Raw genomic sequence first — 26,717 nt, 5'->3', positions numbered from 1 at the left:
AGTAACCCATCAGCCAACCAGAATTTAGCATCCAGTCCAACAAAAGGTCATTTCTGATTGGCTGTTATAAATACGGAAATGCGCCCACAATTTACATTCGCCTGTGTGCCTTGAGGCCTTAACAGAATTAAATTAGAGGACACTTACTATGGTAAAAATATGGAGCAGGCCATTGCTGATCTGCTTCTGAATAAGCGGGCTGTCTCTGGTTCCTTTAGTCACCTAATCAGGATCAGCCACTCACAAAATAAGAGAAGCCACAAGGTGAGCATGACAGTCAAGCAACTGGCATATTCAGAAGGAGATCAACAATGGCGACCCTCATGTTTCTCTCGATAGGGGTTCCCTTTAAGGAAAACACCAATGTGCAGAGTGCTGCAGATGATCAAAAATCAACCATCATTGCTGCAGCAGCTCTAAACTGGTAAAAGATTACATCAACACACCTTGCCTTGTTTAATGACAACATATTATAAGACGTCAATTAGCAATCATTGTTCTAAACCCCCCTAAACAGGAATGAAGTATGATATCTGGTTGGTCGCTTGATTCAGTTGGTGGTAGAGAGTTCAACGTGGGTTCCCATGTCTGCTGTGGCCATTACAAGAGGTTGCCTTCTAAATTTGTATTTATTTTATATTATGAATGTAACAGGGGCGGGAACACCCGAAACCTCCACTTGGAGAACAGATTCTGGCATTATAGAGGGAGATCTCACTCTTGAAGTATGCAAGACATATAAGAAGCCTAAGGCTGTCTAGACCACCAATAACTAAACCTTGTGGGTCGTGACCCAAAAGTGGGTCACGACCCCATGGTCATTGGGTCGCCACGTGCCTTCCATTGTTCTAGGTGAGAGGCTTCTCACTCTCCCCCTAGCGCAGCACTGTCAGTTCTCGTGCTGAGCAGCCATTCAAAATATGCTGCTCGGTGCCAAGTGTCAGCTTGAGGTGGGGTGGGCTGGGGTTATGGCCTCGAGGGAGCCCCATACATACGTGCATCGCTTACAGCTCCCTCACATGTCCTGTAGAGGTGCCTGGACCGGAGTGACATCACATTCTGGCTCTTGGCACCTCTCCAGGCAGGGCACGCAAGGCAGCTGTACAAGCAATGCACATATGAATGATGCTCCGTCACAGCACAGCAGCCCACACTGGACCTCAGACTGAGGATCCACTCCAGTCCTCATAAGGTAGGGAGACTGGGTGGTTTAACAAAACAAAAACATTTTTTAAAATATTTTCTTTGGAATGTGTGTGAGATTGTGTCTTTGGTTGTGTTGTATGTTTTTGAGGGCCCATTCACACTAATACAGTGCGTTAATCACAGTCCTGTGCGAGTAATGCAATGTACCATGCACTCGCACCTACCGCACGTTCTGGTGTGGGAGGTGCGTCACATTGCCATTCATTTGAATGGCACCCCAAACGCGCCTCTCTCTCAAAGTTCGATCGCCCGTGCCGCCACATGCACTACTGGGACTTGGGTCACGACTTAATTACCAATTTCAAATGTAGGTCCTGACTTTACACAGGTTGAGAACAATTGAACTAAAGTATCAAGTATGGGTAGACTGGCCCTTTAAGAAGCTCTTATGTTGAAAGGAGAGCTGTGACACCTGTCAAAAAGCCCTCAGCATAGAAAATACCAGCATGACTTTTTGTCACATGATTCAGAAAGTTCCATGGTGGAATCTATAACAATTCGTGACAGTTAAAGACACACAAATAAGTGGATCACTTTACACTTTCACTGAAAACTTTTATTAATGCTTGCGCCCCAATATTTTGAAGTAGGACGCACAATACATTCACCCTTGTTATTGCTCCTTCCTACTGTAATAAACAATACAGACTAATGATTTCAGGACAGTGGTGGAGCACCAGAGCCAGGTCCCAGCTGCAACCGTTGCTACCCTGGTAGTTCTCATGAAAATGGCAAGTATAGGTATTGGTACTCGAAAAGTATCGGTGCATCCCTAGTAAAGATATTAGAGACCACCTTGGATTTTGGGAGCTGCATAACAGCACTTGACCACAGATGCGACATGGCGGCCAGGACGTCTGATTGTTACACAACCGTCGTACAGAATAACCATGACACATTTATGAACGGAGCATGCATATTAATGCATTTTGTGGACAACCCTTGCCAAGAAGCTGCCTTAAGAAGATTGTAAACTCTTCTGGGCAGAGACTGGTATAATGGTCTATGTACTGGGTATAGTGCCCATAAAATGTGTTGGTGGAAAATGAACAAATCCAGTATGTTTATTCATCCAACTAGTCTTTGTATATAGCGTCCAATAATGATAATATAGGAACTTACCTCTTCCACTCCACGTTTGGGTGGGATGAAGGATGGAGTTTCAGCAGGAAATGAAGGGGCAGGGGTCTCCTGGAAGGGATCTACAACATAGAGAGACCAGAATAAGCCCATACTGCATAACAAAAGACAATAAAATACTACAGTATTTGAATGTACAGATCTCAGGTTCTAAACAAATAGAAATGCTACATTTTAGTTTCCCCGCGCATTATTATATTGAACAAGAAATTACTGAAGGGTCAGAATGGATATTCCAATTGTGGGTTGACCCCATAGAGCTGAATGACCCATTGCCTTCATAATGTTGGTTATGCATATGGCAATTTTCAGGTCAGCTTTACAAGGTTAAGGTAGCCTGCCACCAACAGCTTTTATCAAAACAATCAAAACTGTTGGTGGTAGGTGATCCCGGAGGTCCTTTCAGTCAAAACCTGGTTGAAAAAGTGGTTGCAATGGCCTGAAAATTGCCTTGGCTATTATTAAGGACAACAGCAGTGAGATCTACACAGTAGAGTTCTCAGCCCTGGTTCCCCCACAATCCCAGTAAGGGAGTCACACTCTTCCAGTTGCATTCTCCATAACATAAAGTGACCTGAACAAATCCAACAGGAAGAGTGATATTCCCATGTAATGGATGCAACAAATTGGTAGAATTATGAATACACGAGGAGTCAACTAGCTGCTGAATTCTTTGAGAAAGATATAATCAAAATACTAGTATCTACCCAAAACTGGAATGAAGATTTGGGGGTGTATCGATCCTTTGAAAGGTGGGTCCATACAAATGAATATTTCAGTGTTTGGTGGATGGTTGAGAGTTAAACCTTCAGACAGGCTCTTGTATGTCTCATTGATTCTTTCTAGGTTCCTGGGTCTCCACGGCTGCTGTGACCATTATGTGAGACTCCAACTCTTCCTGTTGGATTTTTATTTTATATCATGGAGAATTTAACACGGGCACACAAAATTGGGGGTGAACATCCAAAACTCACAAATGAACAGGAACAGAGCTAAAAATTGTAGGTCAGTTGCTGACAGCGCTGTCAGTGGCTTTGTCTGGCACTTACAACACTGGTTGCCAGGAGCTCGCCAGGAAGCTAGCCAGAGCATCCTACTCAGCTCTTGTCAACTGGTGAAGTCAGTGAGCTAGGCAGGACGCCAGACCAAGCACCAAAGGTTGCTAAGAGCTCTTAGGAACTTGGGACAGCGCCCCCCAAAGGGATGCTGCCTGGGGCAATTGCCTTAGGCTGCCTCATTATAGGGTATGTCTAAAAGACAATGAGAGCAATTTATCAAAACTGGGGCAGATAGAATCTGGAGCAGTTGCCCATAGTAACCAATCAGCTTCTCTCTTCAGTCCGTTCAGTTAAGATTTGATAATGAGAGAGAGGAGCTGATTGGTTGCCATGTACAGCTGTTCCAGATTTTGCCTGCTCCGGTTTTGATAAATTACCCCCAATAGGTATCCTCATCCATGGGGTGGAAGCATGACTTCACTTTGCTATCGGTAGAGACAATATAGACAGCATCAGTCAAATTGCCCTTTAATTAAGCAGGTCAGTGAGTTGCATTTACTTAAATGGTGTAGTGCAGGGATAGGCAAACCTTGGCACTCCAGCTGTTAAGGAACTGCATGTCCCATGAGGCATTGAAAGACTGAAAGCCACAGGCATGACTCCCAGAAGCATGATGGGAATTAAAGTTTCACCACAGCTGAAGTGTCAAGGTTGCCTACCCCTGGCGTAGTGCCTAGGATTGTCCTGAGACTGTATTTGACCCGCTTTGCCTTTCTTTGGATGCAGCAGGTTCTACAGAGATGCAAAGCAAGCTCAGCCTTTTGCATGGATAAAAGCAGTGGTGTGTTCAAATACAAAAGGCAGCATTTGACAAAAACACCCGTCTACAACATACCTAAGAGGCACAAAGTGAAAACCTGTGTCTTCTACTAATGACACATGAGCCTCTTTTATACAGTAGAGGTCACCTCTAATAGGATATACATGTCACTTATTATGTTATCTACACCTAATCCCTGCACTATAGCAGTAGATGAGGTCTTAGCCATCCATAAACAACCAATCAGAAATCAATTGACATTGCTCTGTCTGCTCTACATAAGCAAAAGTTGTCATCTGATTGGCTGATGTGGCCAACTGTGCATGAATTCTGATGAAAACTGCCCTAATAAATAGGCCTCAGGGTGCTGAATTCAGGGCTGTAGCCTCCATGGGGCGAGTGAGGCACCTGCCACAGGCGCAGCTGAGAGGGGGCGTAGCCAGGGCCGGCCTGGCTGTGCCCCCTTGCCCCTTTTGCCATGGTGAGCACAGGGCACCAATGGCAACAGGGGCGCCAGGGAGGCCAACACAGCTGCGGCTCGACAGGGAGAGAAGGAGCGACACAGGCTCCAGTTTCTCCTCGGATCCCGCAGCTCTCTCCCACCTATATGGGCAGAGAACTCTGTGTCCTCAATCCCTTTTTCTATTTCAAAAGGTAAATGTCAGGGGTCTGTTTAGACCCCTGACATTTCCCCAAAGCCCCCCCAACAGTAAAAAAATGTAAATAATAATAATAAAAAATAAATTAAAAAAACAAAACACGTCTGTTGGGGGGCACAATTTTCTGTTCTTGCCTCGGGCACAAAAAGAGCAAGCTATGGCTCTGGCTGAATTCATTAAAAATATGCAAAATATATCTCCCAGTCTCTATTTAAAATTGGTTTCCTGTGTTGTATTCTACTTACCACCCTGCGGTTAGTTCATCTATGTCATTCTCTTCTCTGCTAAAAGGGATCTGTTTTTATAAAGGAACACTTTGACAAGTAGCAGTCCACTAATTAGATAAAATATGTGGCTGTGCAGTCCATGTTCATTTTATTACGTCATTCTAATTTCTCAATGGCTGTAGACTATCACATTGAGTGATCACCTTCAGTGTCTAGGCAAAGAGTAGCGTTGAGCACTCCACACTCCATTAAAGCGGTTCTCCAGCCTTCCCTTCAGGCTCCTACCCTGTACTGAAATAGCTTACTCTGATTTCACTGCACACTGTGTGCTTCCCACAATGTCCATTGGAAGCTGCAGCAAGTCAGATAGAGTCATTTCCTGGCAAAGTCCAGCATCATCTAGCGCTTTTCTCTCCAGCGTGACTGTCACTGACCCGACCCTTTCATTGAAATTCAGCTTTTTAATCATGGAGGCTTAGCATCACATGTGGGAGTTACCACAACTTCCAATTTTCGGTAAACTATGTAGAGCACCAACAAATTATAGAGACACTTTAACCCATTGGTGGAATCAGCTTTGTGGAAGGACTAGGTAGATGTCCACTGGCTCTGTAGATATAGGTATTAGGAGTACACGTCTTAGGATACCATTCTGTTATAAAAGGTTTTAGATTGTGTATATAGATTGTAAAATGTTCAGAATTCCACAAATGTCCTGAACATAATATATCAGGAAATACCAGCTTACATGAGTTTTATTTTTTACTAATGTGTTGTGACCTTGTAGCCCAACAGAAAGTCATTCTCCTGCAGTGGAAGGACCCTCCCATGGGTGTAGCTCCTCTACACTACTGTGCCTCATTGTATCTCCAGGTATAACAGGACATTTCCAGCTAGACAGTTACAGTAAGTGGATGGTAATTAGTCATTCTTTTACCTGAAAAAATATTGGAAAAGCAATGCCCACCAATGACTAGTGTCCAATGGCCACCTACCCATGACATGCTATAGTGCAATCTGCAGTTTTACACTACTTCATCTTTTGTTTGCACTTTAGACGCCTACCACAAGCTGGTGCTTGACAACTCAATGTAACCACAGATTTCCTTCCACCCAAAAATCCATTGTTTCTTTCTTCCCTCTGTTCGTCTATCCATCCATCCATCTCATCTATTCATCCATCCATCTGTCTATCCATCCAGATCTATCTATTCCCTTTCCATTTATCCACCTGTTCATTTTCTTTCCATTCATAAAGTTGCCTATTTATCTATCTATCTATCTATCTATCTATCTATCTATCCTCTTTCCATCCATCCACCTACCTATCTATCTGTCCATTTTCCTTCCTTTCATATAGTCACCTATCTATCTAGCTTTCTATCTGTCCATTCATAGGGCTGCCTATCTATCTATCTATCTATCTATCTATCTATCTATCTATCTATCTATCTATCTATCTATCTATCCTCTTTCCATCCATCCACCTACCCATGTATCTATCCATTCATCTGTTTCTTTCTCTAGAGCTGATGCCTTAAAATTGGAGAAAAGAAAATGAGCACAAATCTTGCAGGTTGTTGTTAGGTTTCATCATTCATTTCATTGAAACATAGAACAAGTATTTTTAATTGTTCTTGTTGGCAAGAACCCTTTTTTTTTTCTCCGTTTTCTTTCTTCGGTTTTAAGGAATCAGACCCTTTGTGTTTTGCTATTTCAGACAGATCCTCAATAAAGTGCTTTCTTCTATTGTGCAGGTAAATCATTTTAAGAGAAGAGCATATACACATTTACTATTTCTTTATGGATGTAGGTCAATTAGAACGGTTCTTCACTGAAAAGAATAATTGTTCAATCAAACCTTTCTTGAATATTATTGGCATTTGACAAATCTCAGTGACTATGGTAATTAAATCCTTAAATGTATGAGAGAACTGGGCTCTGCACCGGCCAAAACGGTGTTCTTTTCCTCCTGCTGCATTCTCTGTACTATACGATACAAGAAATCTTATAACAGCTGTAGCAGGTGGATGGATCAAGTACAGGAATTTCACCTTGGGAGTCCCATGGTGACATACTGTAATACCATTTCCTGAAAACTGAGGTATCAGTTCCAATGAAATTTTGAACTTACCTGTATTATGTTATTATATATTTTTAACCTCTTTTCTCTGTATGGCTTCTGGTCCGCAGGATCATTTCCAACAAAGCTAGATGTATACCGATTTAATGTCATAGATAAAATGAAATATACATAATTTATAACTAATATATTTAATATCTTCAATCTTTACTCCTCTACAATGTCAGGTCCCTTGCATCAAAAAGGCTGATGCTAGGATATGATGTCTTTAAAGCTGATAAAATGGTACAAGAAGCGACAGCACCCTTAAAAGTGGAATGAAAAGGAAAAAATAAAAATGCCTTCACAAAGTCTGAGGAGGAAAACGGTAGCACAAGAAGGCTAGAAAAAAAGAAATTATTACATGGAAACGGATGGGCTTCTCACCTGCTCAATGTCTTCCGAAGGGACAGGATGGAGAAAACAGGGTGACACTTCAGGCCCTTTATTGGAGGACACCCCTTGTTTTTCCTGGCGCTGGCCAATCAACGGCCGTGTCTGAGTTGTTCCAATAACCAAGATATGGTGTCACTCATCCAACCAATGTTTACACTAAATTACTCAGCAATTCACCATTGCTGACTGTAAACAGTTTTGATAAAGTGGATCTGTTTTGCATCGCTTAACTCTTCCTCAGTCCATGTTATTGTCTATTCAACTGAGAAACGGTTAAGCTTATCGGAAGGGCTGTACAATGTTTAGTAGTAGTTCCTATATGTGATAGATTTCCAGGCTGGGACAAAGCTACACATCTTATTTAATGAGGGATTTATTCAAGGGTTAGATCACCAAAAACTGATACTTTATCTAGGACCCAATCACCCAGTCATACACATCAACACATGTATTCAGGTTAGCCATTGTCTTAAACGGTGCTACTTTACATTTGTTGGATGCATTGATGTCCGTTGTCCATTTTTGGATGCATCATTGTGCCTTATAAGATCTACTGTAGACAATGTTTTTGTTAATAGGTCACTTAAGCAGGTATGAAAACGAATAATGGAAAGGTGTGAATCCCACCTTAAGGGTGGACTCGTGAGGACTAATCTATGGGTGGCATGTTATATCTCTTATGAGGTCCAGAGTAGACCCACCAAGGTGTAGGGTTTCTGGATGTGCCCCATTCCCTTTTGTATTCTTGATATTGTCAACTAGATAAAAAAATAATCCAACAGGTAGCATGAATTCTCACCACTTGAATCCCCAAGAGATAATGAAGCAGCAATTGGTTTGTTATAACTAACCCACTAACATCTACTTAGAAGTAAAATATCAATTTTATGAGGACTAAACCTTCAAGAAAGTTGGACCATAGATAGATTAGGGCAGAATGGGGCCAAGACAAGGAAGCAGCTTTGGCTCCTCCATCCCTTTAATTGACCTTGATAAGGTTTTTAAAAAGGATGGAGAAGCCACCCCACTGCCATAGCCTCATAGCATTGCCATCTTGTCCTACTGCAGAAAATTGTCCTCTCAATTTTTCCTGGCATGCGGGCAACTATTAATGGGTGAGTGTCTCACTCATATCAGCTATGAACAGGACATCAGCGGTTACAGAACAGCACATTGGGATTGAATTTGTAAAGGAATAACGGCTGTTCACTTAGCAAGCCAATGCTTGTGAAAAACAATGAGCACGGGTTTGGTCCAAACCCAGAAGGAAGCTATCAGTGCCACCCCAACAAGTAGTGGCCGGGGCATGGCCCCCACCTCATCTTCACATAAACAAAGAGGCGGGATGCTGGTGACATCAATGCCCTATATGGCCAAATGGCCATGTTAAGTCAATGTCATTGAACAAATATGGTCATGTGACATATAAAGTTCATGATGTCACCAGCAGCTTTGCTTACATTCAAATGCAGGACAGGGAATGCCCTAGCTGCATCTGATTTGTCCGTCACTGACAGCTTCCTACTGGGTTTGGATGACCTCAAGTTTGGGCTGAACCTGAGCTCAGCCCTACTAGTGAATAAGGAAGAGCTGTGTTCTCTTTAAATACTTAATCACATGATTGGGATTCAAAATGAATGCAGTTTCGTCTTATTTCCCATCATTTAGTTTGCAAAATAAACATTTACTTGGCTTGGTGACCAGCCTCTACTCCTTTAGTAATTCCACTCCCTTATGTGTCAGTGTGTCACATCTGCGGACACAAAACACAGGTGTCTGCAGTTTGTGTTCTCTGATATGCAGACCTGCACTGACACACTGGATTTCTTTCTAGAACATGATCAGGTAATCATAGTAAATACAGCTTCGTCCTACCCATTACCAATCTCTCTGCAAGGTGAGCGGTTATAGTAAATGCAACAGGAGCCTCCATTCATTAAGGAGGTCCGCTGACAGCTGATGATGGCATCCTTAAAATGGAACTGCCTTCAAGGCTTTTTTGTTCTTTTGGTTGGTGAATGGAAAGGTTAGACTCATTGTTGTTATTATTATTATTATCATTATTATTAATATGATGATTATTATACAGGATTTATATAGCACCAACAGTTTGCGCAGCGCTTTACAATATAAGTAAGACATTACATTTACATTTACAATACAATTCAAGACCAGATGGTAAGGAGGGCCCTGCCCCTGAGGGCTTACAATCTAAAATTGGGTTGTTGGGTTTTTTATTTTTAACATTGCCCCTTTTGGCAAGACTTACGCTCATGATATGCCCTGGTGACCACTGTTACCCAGACTGAATCTGAGGGGAAAGGCAAAAAAATCACAGTGTCCCATTAAAAGGAAGTGAGGACTGTTCTGGTGACAACTGCCAAAGGTTAAAATTTCCCTCAGTTTTGGGAGATTTCTACTTCATGTCATGTCTCCGGGACAGGAAGTAAAAACAAATTACCTTAATGGTGAACAATATAGCGATAAAAACCCAACAGAGATCCTAAACATTCCCCACTCTATCCAAAGGCCAGGTTCACACAATTTTCCGGACCCGATCAGAGCATTGCCCTTTGATGCGTTTTTACCACAATTTTGCCATGTTCCGGAGCGTTTTTTTTAGCTTTTCCTGGAGTTAAGGGGTATTTGTTGTAGGCATTAGCAATTTAACATGTAGAGGTTACACTCAGTCACAGTTTTTTTATGATCAGAGATATAGGCAGGTAAATTTATATGCAAATGTTGACAAAGTCTAGCTGGATCCTGCTTGGTCCCACCCCCATCTGATCACTGAGGCCACCCGCTATATGAAAGGACCAATAGGTAGGTGTCAGCGTGGGAACAAGATTTGGATGCTTTTCTGTATCTCCAGAATCAGATTCACTGTTCATTTTGACATGCGTTTTTTTTTACTGAAGGTCACCTCTGCTTAGCCATTTGTTCTCCATGCCCTCATTTTAAATTGCCCAAATGTGTGACAAGTTCACTTTAAGGACAAGTGGACCCAAGACAAAAACATTACTCTGCGTAAAAGAGCTATATTTCACATTCCACATGACGTCCTGTATGTCACCTGCCATTTTAGGATACAGGTGGCCAAGTGGCAGATAGCAAATTATCATATTGCTGGACAGGAAGTAAGCTGTGTGTTCCAAAATATTGCTCCTTATAACGGCAACTTCTTTTTTAATATGGTCACTCTTAGGCCTCATTCACACGAGAAAAGGCCGGCACGTACAGCTCCGTGAGCGTGCGCGGCCATATTGGGCGGCTCCCGGGAAGGACAGGTACTGTGTGTGATTAGTACGCAGCCCCATTCCTTCTCTATGGGAGTACGCGGCCATACGCCGTCCTACGATTACCCCAAGTGCAGGTCGTACAGGTGCGGGTGTCACGGCCCGGACGCAGACAGGATCCATCGAGTATAGATACCCGCTGCGTAGTAATCACATGCAGTATCTGTCCTTCCCGGGAGCTGCCCAATATGGCCGCGCAAGCCGCATGGAGCTGTATGTGCTGGCCTTTTCTTGTGTGAATGAGGCCTTAAAGGAGAACTCACCTCATAGTTCTAGCCGACCTGTGACAATAAGACTGTCATAGGTCGGCTCAGTTGTGACGGGAGGACGCTAGTTTGTGTCCTCCCGTTACCCTAAGGAGAACTATGGGGAAAAGCCCTGACCCCATAGTTCTCGTTTAATGCTGAACTCGACACATATCAAAGGAACAAATTAATGCAGTTCTGTATCTAGTAAGACAACATTACATGTATTTTTGAATGCAAGAATCTAAATTTGACTTGATATCAGTCTCTTGCATCCTACTGTACAACAGAGGTCAGACTGGTAGAGACAGAAGCAGCACAAGGAGCCTGGGCCGCAGTGCAAGAAACAAGCTTATATTTGGAAAGCAGAGTGACAAAGAGATGAGTTTATCACTCTTCTGCTTCTCCTACCATTGTCCAGTCACCAGCTAGGGGAGGGACCAGATCTTTAAATGTTACTTAACTGCAGCAGAAAAAAAATCAGGTCTCCTGCCTTGCCAGACAGGACTGTGCTGTGTGGCAGAGATGTCTAAATATCAGAACTGAGTGGACAGAAATACAAATCCTTTGGCATGTAAAACAGCTCTTGTATATATACAAGATCTGTGTATTAAGCCATTTGTTTGGAGTTAAAAATCCTCTGCATTTGCAACCTACTTAGCCACATACGTCATTAAAACCACCTTTAACCAACTTGTAAGGTACCATGAGTAAATTTAGACTCTTGCTCTTTGGCAATAGGAAACGGTGGAGGGGATGCATACCTGTCTTCCTAGGCTTGTTAACAGGTCATATTATATAACTTTCCCTGGAGGAGACCCTGATGAGTGAATTCAGGAAAGACTGCCTAGCTGATGACTTCACCTGAGCCCTGACCTGGATATCCATTACCCTTGACCTGCTAGCTTATCCTGACAACAGTCCTTAAACCTCTGGAGTTTTCGCGTATGTACTCTCTATAAACATGCTTTGTGTATATGTATACAGTTTATGCTGAGTGTAGTGTATGTATAATTTCAATATAGAAGGCCCGGACCTTCTCTTGTGAAGGGGAAGGTAGATTTAAAAATAAGGTGGTGGTGTTTAGGGCTTGGCTTCCTGGGACATCATTATGGTGGATTGTTGCTGGCTGTAAAATAATGGAAATGTATGATTTGGATTCATCGATAGCAAATGCCCACCATGGATAATATAAGTAAGGGAGGTTAGTAAGACTTATCTGCTACTGTAGGGTACCCTATGTATTGCTTCTGTTTGACTGAAAGTGAATGATGGCCGGTGATGTGGGGTAAAGATTGGTAATCGTGTGGTGACACTAACGCAGAAGTAAACCCTTATGTTTCACATGAGAGGTGCCCCTCTGAAAAGCCATCTGCAGTGGATCACTTTTCAGGGGGTGGTAGAGCAATGGCTTGATCCCTTGGTGCACACCTGTGCATTTTACGACCCGTGGGCCATATCCATCCCTTGGTCTGTGGCTGTCTGGCCCACAGACCTGCACTCTGTGTTATGCCTGCCTGACAGTGGATGTACCAGCTTCATAGACCAGTGCATCCACTGCAAGCCATAGCCCAGCGCAGGTTGGTGGTTGGTCCGTGTGTGGGCCGCGTTTCGTAAGTCCTTGGTTGCTCGGACCGCTGACGTCCTAGCTACCAAAGACACCAGGGGTCCTCCTCTGCAGTCATTGGTGCGTTGCATGCACAACTTTTTTTCCAACCACAACGCATTGTATTGCAAGAGGTGCGTTTGGGGTGCCATTCAAGTGAATGGCACCTGCTGCACTGTAACGCATGATAGGTGTGTTGTGCAGTACCGTGCATTAATCATATGAAACATTGGGACTGTTGTGGAGGGCTGAAGCAATAGACCCTATTGGTCTGGCCCTCCACAACAGTCCCAGTTTCTCATGTGGCCCCTTGAAAAATGTAATTGTCCACCTGCCTTCCTATATGGGGCTACCACGCGGCAACTGTGTGCCAAACACATGATTACCATTCTTGTTCCTAATTAAGCCTCTTTACCCCAGATCACCGGCCATCATTCACTGTCAAACAGATGCAATACATGGGGTACCCTACATAGTAGCATATATCCCCTACTAACCTTCCTTTATATTATGCTTTATTATCCCAATAACCTCAAAGGTCATGATTGGTAGGCAGCACCTCCTGCCAAAAGCAGCATGCTGTCTAATTTTTGCAACGCCATGAAGCAAAGTACTTGTTTGTTAAGTTGTCAGCGGATGAATAAGGAGAGGTAAGAAAGTGGATTAACGTTTTTACTGCCCATTGGCCATATATGTGAACTCAGCCTTTTAGTTTGCTAAGGAACGGTCTATTATAAGCAATAGCCATTTAAAAGAAAGAAGAAAAAAAACAATGTATTTATCCTTTGATGCATCTCAATGCTGCTGATCTCCTGCAGTCTCTGCAGCCTTGTCCTGCCTTCATGCGCTACATGGCTGCATGACATTTCCCAGGGTTGGTTTCCTGATGGTGACAACAGAGGGCCATGTCTGTGCAATGTATGCTGAAACAGCCATTTGCAGTCACTATCGGAAACCCATATCACGGTGAAAATGCAGGAGACCAATTGGGGACAGAACATTGTTTGTACATAACAGGAAGTGCCTGAAGAAAGTCTGCCATAGCAGGAATGCCAGGTATTGTTTTAATGAAAGCTGCAGATAGTACATTTACATGGTAAAGCTTATTTGAGATTTTAGAGATTGCTTGTAGGTCTAAATTGAAACACACATCTTGATTTGGCATTTATTATCTGTGACAAGTCTGATCTTGGACACAAATGGCACACTGTTGCAATGCTATTTCCGCCAACACAGGTATGCATGTATGGTGATGTGCATTCATCATCATGCCTCATAGACATGTTGGAAGTGGTTACAATGTATTTCCATAGATTTTTATTAGTGATTGCTGGTGCTGACTGCAGAGAACCTGGACTCAGTTTTTCTAAAAAGGCATCACATAGAAACAGGGCTGGGTTTCCCACAAGGCCAACCGAGGCCCGGCCTCGGGGCGGCAGGGAGCAGAGGGGCAGCAGGGGTGTGGCAAGCAGGGCTATGTGTAGAGCTGCACTCGCAGCCTTCCCATCTCAGCTGTCACAGGAGCTGTCGCAGAACTCCTGTATTGGTGGTGACAGGTTAAATAAAGAGAACCTGTCACCCCAAAATGCTATTACACGGGGGCTTGTTAGCTGCTGTGTGATAGCAATAAGGTTAAGTGAAAAAAATAAATGTATTAAATTATAAAAATTAAGTAAAAAATAATAATTAAAATAAAAAGGTGATTAAAAAAGTAAAAAAAATATTTAAAGAAAAGTAAAAAATAATAAGATATAAACATGATATTATTGCATAGCAATGCAAATTCCCTGGATTTTCTTGTGTGTACTCTAAATTGGAAAAATATTGGCACTATTTCTGGAGCCATGACAATGCAGACTATATGGGAACCCAAATGATAAAAAAAGGGTGCATGTGGTGGTCTGTTGTTTTGTAGTGCCCTTGGGTCAATGGAAATGGGCAGCTATGGGCAGCAACCTCTTTCTTTTCCCCGTAGCTTATTTCAGCCATTTTCATTGATTTAACTCATTATTATGCAATGTTGTGCATTAAAAGACCTATTAATACTATCCTGTGTTTAAAAAAAGAAAAAAAAAAGTATATCCTGGGGTAGGCAACCTCGGCACTACAAATCCCTTGAGCGATTGCATGGCTCCCAGAGGCAGATGCATGATGGGATATGTCAAAATCCCATTATGGATCTGCCTCTGTTGGTAGCGACCTACATAGACTTATACTGTATCCTCCACCCCACCCCTGGTCTTCCATCTGCCTCCTCCTTTCCAGATTATGAGTCGTGGATTCTCCACATCTGGCGTGCCAAGGTTGCCCACCCCTGGTGTATCCTGTACCGAATTATGAAATAAAAATGCCAACTTATTTGTACTTTATTTTGGAACAATGGCTGATCTCTCACCCCTTCTGTGGATGGTACTTTTATTGGGTTGTACCATGTTTTATGTAACATAAGCCTTCAAATTAAGTTATAAAAAGGGGTATTACTGAATCTGTAACAAGCATTACAGACACTCTTCACTCACAACAATTGCGTTCTGTTCCTACGACAAGGTCGTTAAGCGAATTGGTCGCTAAGCGAGGAATAGAGGAAATTAACTCCTAATATACGGTACATAATGTGGTATGAGTAAGATGTTTTAACTTGGAGGGAGGCAGTTACTTTTGGAGTTCAGGCTGTTGTAGACCTTTTGCCTATGTATGGGGCAAATCTCAATCCCATTGCAAGTTGATATCAAGCATCACAGAGATAATCCAGGTGTTTGGGTTGGACTTCTATTAAACTAATTTTTCCATCTGGCTGAGATTCTAGACTATATGTTGGTAGCTACCTACTTAGACTTTTACGGAATCGTCCTCCCCGCCCTTCGTCTTCCATCTGCCTCCTTCTTTCCAGATTATACGAGTCGCGGATCCCCCAATTTGTCGCCTGTCTGAAAAACAGACTCGCAGGAGGAGAGTGGAAGATTGTATTACTGATAGTCTTGGGTTTATAAATGGAATAATCTATTCCTGCTCTACGTCAGCCCAACAGAAATAGTTTGAGAATAAAGAAATTGGGCCAGATAAACAATTGTCAGTGCGCCCAATATTTGGCGCATGGAAACCTGCTTTTTTTGGATGCGCTAAATAATCCAGTTTGAAAAGAAAGATGGGACTAGTTCACCGACTTATCGCACAAAAGTCTCACTATCTGCGTCGAATAACTAACGGTTCAGAAAATGATTTCAATATTTGGCCCAATAGAGGCGTGCAAAACGGATGATAGCCCAAGGCAAAGTTACACTTTCTATTATACGCCAAATAAACTATATGCTCTGCTACATTATTTGACATGCAGTGCGTCGATATGTCATGTGACAATTCATGTTGCTCCGTTCAATCTTAGTTTATCTGACCCATTGTCTTTTCAATAGCCAGTTACTAAAGGCCAGTCTACCTAAAGCTGATATTTTAGGTTCAGCAGATGCTGGTCCATTGAATTGTTCATCAACATTTTGTACTAAGTTCCCGGCTCCATCCACCAGCCTTTTCAAGGGAGATTTATGTTTGCTGTTGGGTTTTTCCTGCAGATTGTTGAGATTGCAGCAGGAGAATTTTAAGGAAGGCACAGAACTGTAAAGCCCAGCAAGGACTCTCTGAACTAAAATATCTGTTCTTGGTGGACTGACCCTTTTAAGTAGCTTGGGAATTGAGTGCAAATTGCCAGCCATTGGTAATGGAAGCTTTTTATACTGTTACCATATATTAGTGGAATCCCTAACTGTACAGAAAAATGCTAGAACTTAGTCATTTTTAATGCCATTACCTCCTAGGGGTATGGCTATCCATATGACTGCTGTGGTGCCCAAGAGCAGAGAGCCCCCAGTACACTGTAAAACAAGCATGTCTGAATGGTCCCTAATGTTAGGTGGTGGCACTACCATTAAGATGGAACCTGGTGGCATAATGGGCCTCATAATTGCTGATACGGAGAGCCAAATATTTAAGTTACACTCTGTCCACATCACCTCAATGAAGCTGGTAAGAGATAATCCTGTTATGAGAGAAATATGGGTCCTGCCATTGATGACATTTATCTATTTTTTGTTGATTACTTTGAGTCACTGATTTGGAACAAATGTACAGATCAGCAGTCCGAGAAAAAAAAAAACAGTCCTTGTCCATATCACCCTCCTGGGTTTTAAAGACACAAGATCAGTATGACAGACAGGAAACTAGCATTTTCAAACGTCATCTCTGGGGAACTCCATTTTTCTCTCATGACTGGTTTCAAGCAATAGGGTTTGTAAGTCTGGTCAGCTGATGACCTTGATGCCGCCATAGAAGGACTATGCTTTGCCAGAGCTGAGTATATCCTTTTCCCCAGTCTAGTCATGCATGTGTTCATTTCCCCTGGTATTGGTTTGGAGCGGTTGGTCTGAATAATGCCTTTGCAGTCCTGTATGAGTTTCTGAGGAATGTGAGGACAGAAAGACATAGAATGGAATTCATCAAAAGTGGAGCAGACAAAATCTGGAGCAGCTGTGCATGGCAACCAATCAGCCTCTCTCTTTCATTTTCAAATCTTAACTGAACAAACTGAAGAGAGAAGCTGATTGGTTGCCATGCACAGCTGCTTCAGATTTTGTCTGCTCCAGCGTTGATAAATTCCCCCCATAGTTGGCAGACGACATATTTGGGTACCAGTCCAGGCAGATATAACAGAAGGTTTAAGATGACATGCAGACTCACCTAAGAATTTGGAACAGTTTAGACTTCCTCTTCTCCTCCTGATTGGTCTGTCCTATACAAAGCAGAGACTTTGCCATATTATGCCCAATGCACAGAAATAGCAACTGCAATATGTTCTTTATTTCAATTCTTTCATTTCTTCATAGTCAGATATACTATCATACAATGATGCTCAGGAGGGTTTCAGAGGGGAAAATGAGCAAAGTGTCCACTGCATCAGTGTTCATAATTATTGTATCTGCAGTACCAGTTGCTGCCATTAAGTGTACTGGATGCTTGCAATCAGAATTCTGGATCCCTATAAATGGTAATAATAGAAATGCCCTTCTATGTTGGTACCATTAGAATCTAAAACACAAATTGTGGCTAGTGAAGTAACAACAGTCAACTAAACCTATATTTGGCCTACCCATCCCAATAAATGAATACCCAAGTAAAACCTCTCGATAGGTGGATAGATGGATAGATACAAAAAGTAGCCCTTTCCTGCCCATAACGCATCAAGAGGAACTGGACTAAGTTTACACTTGGATATTACAAACCAGATTTATGGCTGGGGCACAACGAAAAAGCCTCCAGCTTCCCAACTGCCCTAAAAGTGAGCAGCATCTTGGTCTATGTGGCAGCAGGAGAGGGGCCCCAGCACCTGTTCAACCCACATGTAGTATAAATATAAAAGTATAACTCCCTAAATGTTTCGAGTGATCCAGTGTATCTCTGACCCAGATAAAAATTTCCTGTTTGCACTGTGACTTTGCTTACTTCTTCATCCAGGTCACTGACTCAGAAAGTATTGAAACCAGAGACAGCCAGGCAAATAGGATTCTACAAAGGAGGTTAGCAATGGCAGCTCACATATTTCTCTCAGTACAGGTTACTTTTAAAGACTGGGTAAGCAGAGAAATCTTTCCAAGGCGCCAGGTTTGCCAGTCTCACTCCTTACCAGAACATTTTTCACTCAACCATACTGTATATAAAGCAATGTTGAGACCCAATCCTTCATGCTCTGTAGGAATATCTGCAGAATCCATCATGGGGCAGGTTACAAACTAAATCTGCACAGGATTTAATGGGGAGCATCCAAGAGTGTTAACCAATTTGTGGTTGATCAGACTTGCATGATTGTAACATAATAAAAGTTCTAAGTTTTGAGTAGACTGGTCCATGATGTCTCAGGGAAGACTTCACAAATTATACATTACTATTACATCTATGACCACACATTTCCCTGTTACTTACGGTCATCGCTGGCTATGGTTTCATCAGGGTCATCATAACTTCCAAACGCTGCTTCCAAGTCTTTATCATATTCCAACTTTTAGAGGAAACAATAGAAATCAGGAAATGAGACAAGCAATAATTTTACGTCACCAATCTACATGGCATACCCATCACTTTACTTCTCTATTGAAATTATTAAAATGGCAGAACTGCAATAGCTGACTGAGTTTAATTAAATGTGGTTCAAGTCTTGTAACAAGTTAATAGCACAGGTATTTGTATGTCCTTGTGTGTTGTGTTTATAAGTGTGAAGTAGGGCTTGGGTTTATATTAGAATATTATCATCAACTATAACGTGTATCATTATATCGCTCACATTTCACTGCACCCCCTATCTTCATTGATAAAACAAAAGTTAGGCATCTATTGGTTGGGCCTATTATCCCTAAATAAACTGTCCTTCTGTAGGCCAATTTTACACTGTTGTAGCTTCTGCAGGATCTTAATTCCTGTAGTAAAACCCCAGCCTTTGCTCTTTGTTGCTAGTAAATTTGGGCCTAGCCTTGCAACTTAAAATTGCCTTGCTGCTGGCTGGTTTGCTATTTCTGTGTCATCTGCGGTCTCTTCATTATTGTAGTAAAACATCTGCCTGTATTCTTTCTTTAGTACTTTTTGGCCAATACTCCCACGTTCAAACTGTCCTGCTGCTGGCCATTTCTGAACTGCTGTATCATCTGAAATCTTATTTGTTAATGAGAGCTTGATAGAGATTGGCCAGAAGCAGGACAGTTTTGCATTAGCAAGAACAGGAACAGCCACAGCAAACTAATGGCCAATTTCTATCTGCCATTTGATGAAAAAGCATGTTACTCCTAAAGCTACCTGAAAAAAGCATTTGATCAAAATGAAATGAATCAGAGTGTGGGATGCTGCTTTATGTAAGCCAAACTAATTGTAAAAGAAAAAGTCAATTCCACAGGCAAATATGTGCTCCAAGTGTATGCTGTCGCTGATGCTGTCTGTGACAGTTGTACTGCTCTATTACACCAGGTACAACTTTAAGGCATCCCCCAAGCATGTTATTTAAAGGAGTTGTGTATTTTCAATGTTGAACTTTATTATGCAAGAAAAGACCCTCTCCCTGCTGTACTTTTTTTATTATTATTATTATTTTCTGCACTGGTGCATGTGCCTCATGGCAGTGCCAAAGTTTTTTTTTTTTTATTGTAGTTTGCCTTTTAGCCCTACTACTGGTCACAACGACCAGATTCTAAGGTTGGGTTTCATGCGCCAAACCCATGGTGAATCAAACCCAGGCAAAATTACCCATTACTACTTTCAATGTACTACTTTCTACTTCCATTGCCCATTACTATGTCAGTGTATGTGATTCAGTCATGTGCCAGTCCTGGGCCAATCAGCACTGTTATACGGGGAATCCATAGCCCCGTGTGAGCTACCACAATAGTGACTCATAGCTTGCAAAAGACCTTTCTTTTGCTCAAAAGGGGAGGGCTAAAATGGAGCAAAGTATATTTTGCTAGGGAGGGCTTAATTAAATTTGAATCTGTTGTATTGGCAAAGTGCAGATTCACTTTAAGTGGTGCCAAAGGCAGTACCAATTATTGTCAGAGGTACACTACTATATTTGCCTAGTGATCTTTCTTGGCTAACCTATGTACAACTACTGTATGTACTAGTCATTTGCACAGTTTTGTACTTTACCAGTTTCTACTCACTTTAGACGTCATGTCAGCTGGTTATTTCCCTGACTGTTCCAGTGCCCAACGAGGGATGAACATTACACAAGGGCTTAGTCCTGCAGAGAGACCAAACAAAATCAATGGTCAGTAAGTAGGGTAAGACATACCTTTTTATAATTTATCCAACATTAACAAAAGTGGGTACATTGCAATGCTTACCCAGATATGCACTTAGCCATCAGAGTAATCAGTTTGAGGTGCATTTCAATGGGTTAGCATCACCCATGGTCAAAAACTCTTGGCCATCACAGTCTTATCCTCTCTGTTTTTAAAGAATGTGAATTTTAAAGAATGAGAATTTTTCTGTATCTAACAGAGCAGCCATTTTAGTCCTATTCGAAGATAAAGTAATGCCATATGGCTATTAGTAGAACTCCTTTGACAGTTGTCCATGTTGGAAGATATCCCTTCTAATCCTGTCCTGGTGACCATGCTCACAGGGACACAAAGCAATGGGTCTTTCCCAAATGGGCACAGAGTGAGGAATAACAACATGACAAAGGTTCTAGACCAGCATTTCTCAACCTTTTTTCAGCCACGGCACCTTTTAAAAGTAAACAAAATCTTAAAGCACCCCAGTCTAAAATGTAAAAACTGTAAATTATGCGGGGTCCTTCCAAAAATCTATACCAGATCCTTATCCCAGATATTTAAAGGGGGGACCCCATGCAAGAACACATTCAGAATGTCACCTTTCACATAAGAGTATCCATTCTGACAAGTTGTTCAATAAAATTAGCATTTGGTGATTCCAAAAGGATCTTCGGTGTGCTGGTGACATCTTTCACATTTATCTTATGCATACAGCGGTGCCATCTGCAGTCATTACGAGCACCCTTCCCATTACATGGGATCTCTGGTAAGGAGTGCGACAAGAACCTTTCTACTTTCACATAAGAGCCCCCTTTACATCAGGAGCCCCTGACTTTCACATCAGAACCTTCCCACACTAGGATACCCTCTTCAAATCAGAAGCCCCCTTCACATCAGAGGCATGATGCTGTGTGAAAATTTTGAGGCACCCTGGTTAAGAAAGGCTGTTGGAGACCTTCCCTAATTAAAAACTATAAAGAAAAGCATGTCTGAATTTCTAGTTTAACTGCATTAAGGTCACCTTTTTGCCTAATGCAGCAGGTTGGGCAGTATATAGAGAGAAAAAAATACTTGGCCCATTCCTTATGTTATTCTATTTCATTGTTCACATTTAGAAGGATCGGAGTGGCCACATTGGATGACTGTTAAGCTGAACTAGGCACTGGAAAACTATGGGATATAGTGGTTTATGTCTGGGCAAAATAATCAAACAATTCATCCCCACACAGCTACCTCCTCATGTATCACTGGCCCCTTCCTTTTAGATTGTAAGCCCTCAGGGACAGGGCCCTCCTTACCATCTTGTCTTGAATTGTATTGTGATTGTAATGTCACTATTATAAAGCGCTGCGCAAACTGTTTGGCGCTATATAAATCTTGTATAATAATAATTAAAATAAAACATAGTAGATCTCTGGAATACATGCGCATTTCTTCAGTTTGTGTCTATAAAAACACTGCAAGTACAGAAAAATACCTGCTGATCTGCAAGAAATCCAGCATCCAGTAAGTACAATATTTTTTTGTACTTGCAGAGTTTTCAAGATAAACATTGGGCAATGTGAATGTATTGCAGGGGTGTAGTGACTGTTTTTTTTACCAGACATATTCTTTAAGCTGTATTATCTTTTAAAATGTTCTATGGCGACTAAACACTTTTGCATCTTCGGTTGTCTAACTGCACAAAGATATACTGTATGTTGTTGACTACATCTTACGTTCACAGACCTCTCTGCATGTTGTATGATAAGATGATGTAGCGGCAGGGAACTCCCAACTACGTGAGAGCCAAGATAAGACTAGAAGAGGAATCCCCACCACACCCATCTGACAAAATACCCAAAATGTTTTTTACGTAAGCTTTGCTCTTTGTCATCGTATTTGTGGCTGTACTTTGACCATTCACATAAATGACACACTTAAGGCTGTATAAAGGAGGTTGAGTGCAGTTGTTACCCCTAAACTGGTTCTTTAGGGGTAAAGGGAGAATGAGATTCTGAACGGTTGGTATGGGCAAAGACCCCATGCCAAACTTAATGGAAGCCAAAGAGATTTATGTATCAGAATATCTACATCATAAGTAGCCAGACAGTCATATATATGTATTGTATTTAAATTCTATAGCTTGAAAGAAGTCATGATCATTGGGTCAAATATAGGAAACTAGACCTTTATTCTGTATACATGGGGTCATAAATATTAATGCTTGAAGACCTTGATCTGTAAATGCCATAGGCATTAATGTTTATAAAAATACAAGTGACCTAGACATCAATGATTAACTCATGCCAACCAGTCAAATTCAATCTTATAGGCCAAACAGCAACAGCAATTGGTTTTTCAGGATCCATCACCTGGTTCTGACGGCCTTGCAATGATTTAAGCTCAACTCTTATTGGTTGCTGTAAGGTAATGCATGCCAATGCTAGTGTATGGGTTTGTATCCCTTAATGCCTATGGCTCTCTGAATACTTTAGGTGATGAGTACAAGATGGTGCACCTTACCAAAATGTCAAGAACCAAGTACTGTTTTTACATATATTATATATCAAGACCCTTACAGTAATCCATGTGCATTAATGTATAACGACCCCCTATGCATAATGTATATACTGTAGGAAATGGTGCTTCCCAACCCAGACCACAGGAAGCTATAGACATCTTTGTTTCTGGACCCTGTGGCCATATACAGTATATACAAATACGTGTGTTCTAGCATATACACATTTCTCCTCTTGGCCCATCAACTTCAATTTCTTAACATCCAATTCTTTATTAGAATGTAGGGCCACTAGATATCAATCAGTCATAGATGTACACTGATTCTTTCAAGATCCATAATTAGCCTAGACATGTATGTATTAAGATAATTTCTGTATAATTACATCTTAATACATTGAATCTTTCAAGATGCATAAGTACTGTAGACATGGATGTATTAGGATCCTTTCTGTACATTTGAATACATAGTCTTAACAGTCCACAGAGTCTTCAGAAAGGATATCGTATCTGGGCCATTGGCTACTGGTATTCTATAATTCATTCTAATTCTTGTGTCTCCCCCACCCCTGCACCTCCGCCACCACGACGAGCATTTCATGTTGTGTTTAATGCCTAGAAATTGCATTTTTTTTTTTTAATGCTCATTGTTCCATTTTGTGAAGAGTTTATATGTGACTACAGTTGTTAATATAGGGGAGCTCACATTGCATAAGGGCCCGGAAAAGTTTCGTTATGGTCTTGGACATTGGTACCCCAAGAGGTACACAGGGATCTATAGATTTAATATTTTAATATTCTTTCTCCAGTGACATGGGAATCTCTAAATATCAATGACCTACACTTGAATATCTGGACTCCTGGTGTGGAATCTCGCTAAAATACCCTGTACTTGAGTCATAAGAATTGGGTTTAAAATGACACTAAACTCCCAAATCATCCCTGAATTGGTGCTGACACTGTCCTTCCTTCTGGAGGGGGGCTACTTTTGTTTCCCATGGTCCCTGTGTGTGTTGTAAAGTAGTCACCGCTCCAAGCTCGCTTCCATGATGGACTGCAACCTCAATACATCTTAGTAAACTAACATGAGGTTGTAGCCCATCATGGAAGCGAGCTTGGAGTGGTGACTACTTTACAACACACCTAAGGACCATGGGGAACAAAAGTAGCCACCCTCCACAAGGATGGACATGGTCAGAACCAATTCAGAGATGATTTGAGGATCTACAGCCCAGTGATACACAAATAAGATACCTTTTTGTTAAAAGTTGGGGGACTTGAATGTATTTTTAAGGTACTCAAGTTTGGTGTCACTTTAAGATGGCTGTTTATTGCTAACTGCAGTAGGCAGAAATGGCTGGGAAGCTCACCTTGCCCTAGCCTGGATACATTTGCAATGTTGCTTATATTATCTTCAGGCTGTATAATCAATGGGTTCTGATGACACAATTATAGTGACATCATTTACAGGACGAGCCAATGGGCCCTAAAAGCCAAATGCCTACTTTTGATGCCAAGGTCTGGGTGCTGTGAGAGCCCCACCTGGGAGTGTGAGCTATCAGTGCTGATAGTTTTAGCACCCTGCAAAGTAAGTGTGGCCTTGTGGGCGTTACTCACACCACTTGCATTGCTTTAACTGCATGTTGGCGTGTGCTAAACGCACCTGAGTTGATGCGCATAGACGTGTTTTTTTTTCCTTCTTATTTGGTTGACAGCTGGAGCCAAAAATCCTTTTTTTCTTGCCTTAATGCTTGTTAAGTTAAGTTTGAGCTCTGCCACCTTTCTTCCTAGGCCCTTCAAAAAATAATAGTGAGCCTCTAATCCACAGAGCTACTCACAATGGAAATAGGTGCAGGGTGGCCACAGCTAGAGTTCTGCCTTTTTAATAGGTGAAAATCTGGGTTCAGGTTCTTGTAATCCCTGCACACCTAGACTCAGACTAGGGGAGGAAGAAGCATTACAAGGAGCCAATCAGGAGTGCTGCATGCACATGTGTGTCAGGGTTAGGAAGCCGAGTTGATTTCTTATCAGTGTCCGGTACCTCCTTCATTGTCCAATCAACAGGTTGTGAGCGGGGAGGTGACACCACTGAATTCTTTAATTCTAACAAAAACAATGGAGTCACCTTTCTGGCTGTGCAAAGATGTATGAATCACAAAAGTGGCTGGACAGCGTTGCAAATCATTGGGCAGGTAATACTATTCATATTGGGTATATTTTTAGCTGTGTAATTGTTTTGCCTGGTGCAAGCACCTCTCAGTGCCTACTTTTTCATTCGTTAATTCTTCTTTATTGTTTTCATCCTGGCATAGGTCTGCATTAAGACACTTTTCAGAATAATACCGAATGTATACTGTATACTCTTTGTAGTATGAACCTGATTACCTTTAGTATACTGTATACACAAACTCTTTGGTGATATTCCTCTACAATATTTTACTGATGTAGTATGATACTTGTATTGCATTTGACAGTCAGATCGATGTATTTAATTGCAAATAGTTATCCAGTTGCCCAGTTGATTTATTTTTACATACCGTAGCTTTCTCGTTATGTTTGCAATTCTGAATAGACTTGAATAACACAATTCAGAGGCAAGAGATGTGTGAATCACGATTCAGCAAGAATCAGCGGATTTCTAAGGCTGGGATCACAAGTGGTTCCAGATAGCTGCTGCCACTCAGCCTATACAGGCTGACAGGCGCTGCCACCATCTGCCTCTGTTTGCTTGTATCCAGACTCCCAGCAGTTACCTGCAGCTAGCGACAGATGTCCAACCCAGACAGATTGCATCCAAGGCTGGTCATCTGTCCCTAGCTGCAGGTAACGGCTTATTGTGTGGCTGCTTGGCCTATACAAAGCAATGACAGGCTGACAGGTGCCGCTGTTGTCCGCTGCTGTTTGCTCGTATCCAGACCTCTAGCAGTTATCTGTGGCCAGAGACAGATGTCCAACCCTGGACACAGACAGATTGCATCCAGGGCTGGTAATCTATCCCTAGCCGCAGGTAACTGCTGGATATGTGGATACTTAAAAAGGGTGGTGCACAGCCGCAGCTCCTGTCAGACTGTCATTGCTTTGTATAGGCTGAGGCTGTCTGAAAAAGTTTGTTCCTGTCAAAGTTTGTTAAGCTGGATGACGCCTGCAAGGCCACCCATGGTTAGAATTTTGGCAGATTCACAAGACTTGGCTGACATCCAGTGTATGGCCAGCTTAACTTTATCCAAACTCAAAAGTTATGGCTTGAGCACTTTGACTATTGCGCATTGTTGCTTTTTTGAGCATAATTTAAAGCAGTCTGGTCCTCATTTTTTTCAGGTAAAGAGCTAATTGTATGCAGTAGAGGCTTACAGTGACTTAAAAAATGAAAATCCCATATAAAATTGCTGCACAAGCCATGTGTTGGATACTCCCGAAGGGTTAACTACTTCTAAAGGGATGCAGACACTGCAACTTTCCTCATTAGAACACTGAAAGTGCACCAAGTGGTTATAATGATCCCGTCCCTCCCATTCAGGGATCAGTCTAGAAAGATCATGGGGAAAAAGATGACTTTTTCTTTAAAATACAGAGGTCAAAATCTGCAACGCCATTGGTTAAAATTTTAATGTGCATAGATCACCCAAGGGGATGTTTTCTCAACAAAAATGTCACTACATTTTAACCTTAATATTATTACAGACCCCCCCCCCCCAATG

The 26,717-nt window shown here is 41.8% G+C and overlaps 1 protein-coding gene across 1 annotated transcript in view; it reads right to left on the bottom strand.

Moving 5' to 3' along the window:
* The window catches only part of SLC4A1 (solute carrier family 4 member 1 (Diego blood group)), a 66,423-nt gene that overhangs the window by 33,288 nt on the left and 6,418 nt on the right, over positions 1–26,717 (bottom strand). The window contains exons 2-4 of the mRNA XM_018552739.1: positions 20,404–20,483; positions 18,683–18,758; positions 2,329–2,408 (exon numbers count right to left, since the gene is read on the bottom strand). Of these exons, the coding sequence (XP_018408241.1) occupies positions 2,329–2,408; positions 18,683–18,758; positions 20,404–20,415 (168 nt within the window). The 5' untranslated portion in view covers positions 20,416–20,483. The remainder of the gene's footprint in view (positions 1–2,328; positions 2,409–18,682; positions 18,759–20,403; positions 20,484–26,717) is intronic.

This window comes from Nanorana parkeri, unplaced genomic scaffold, assembly GCF_000935625.1.
Source record: "Nanorana parkeri isolate BGI_ZX_2015 unplaced genomic scaffold, ASM93562v1 scaffold96, whole genome shotgun sequence".
Taxonomy (NCBI): domain Eukaryota; kingdom Metazoa; phylum Chordata; class Amphibia; order Anura; family Dicroglossidae; genus Nanorana; species Nanorana parkeri.
The sequence above is the reverse complement of the archived record's forward strand: the minus strand, read 5'-3'. Positions and strand labels throughout refer to the sequence as shown.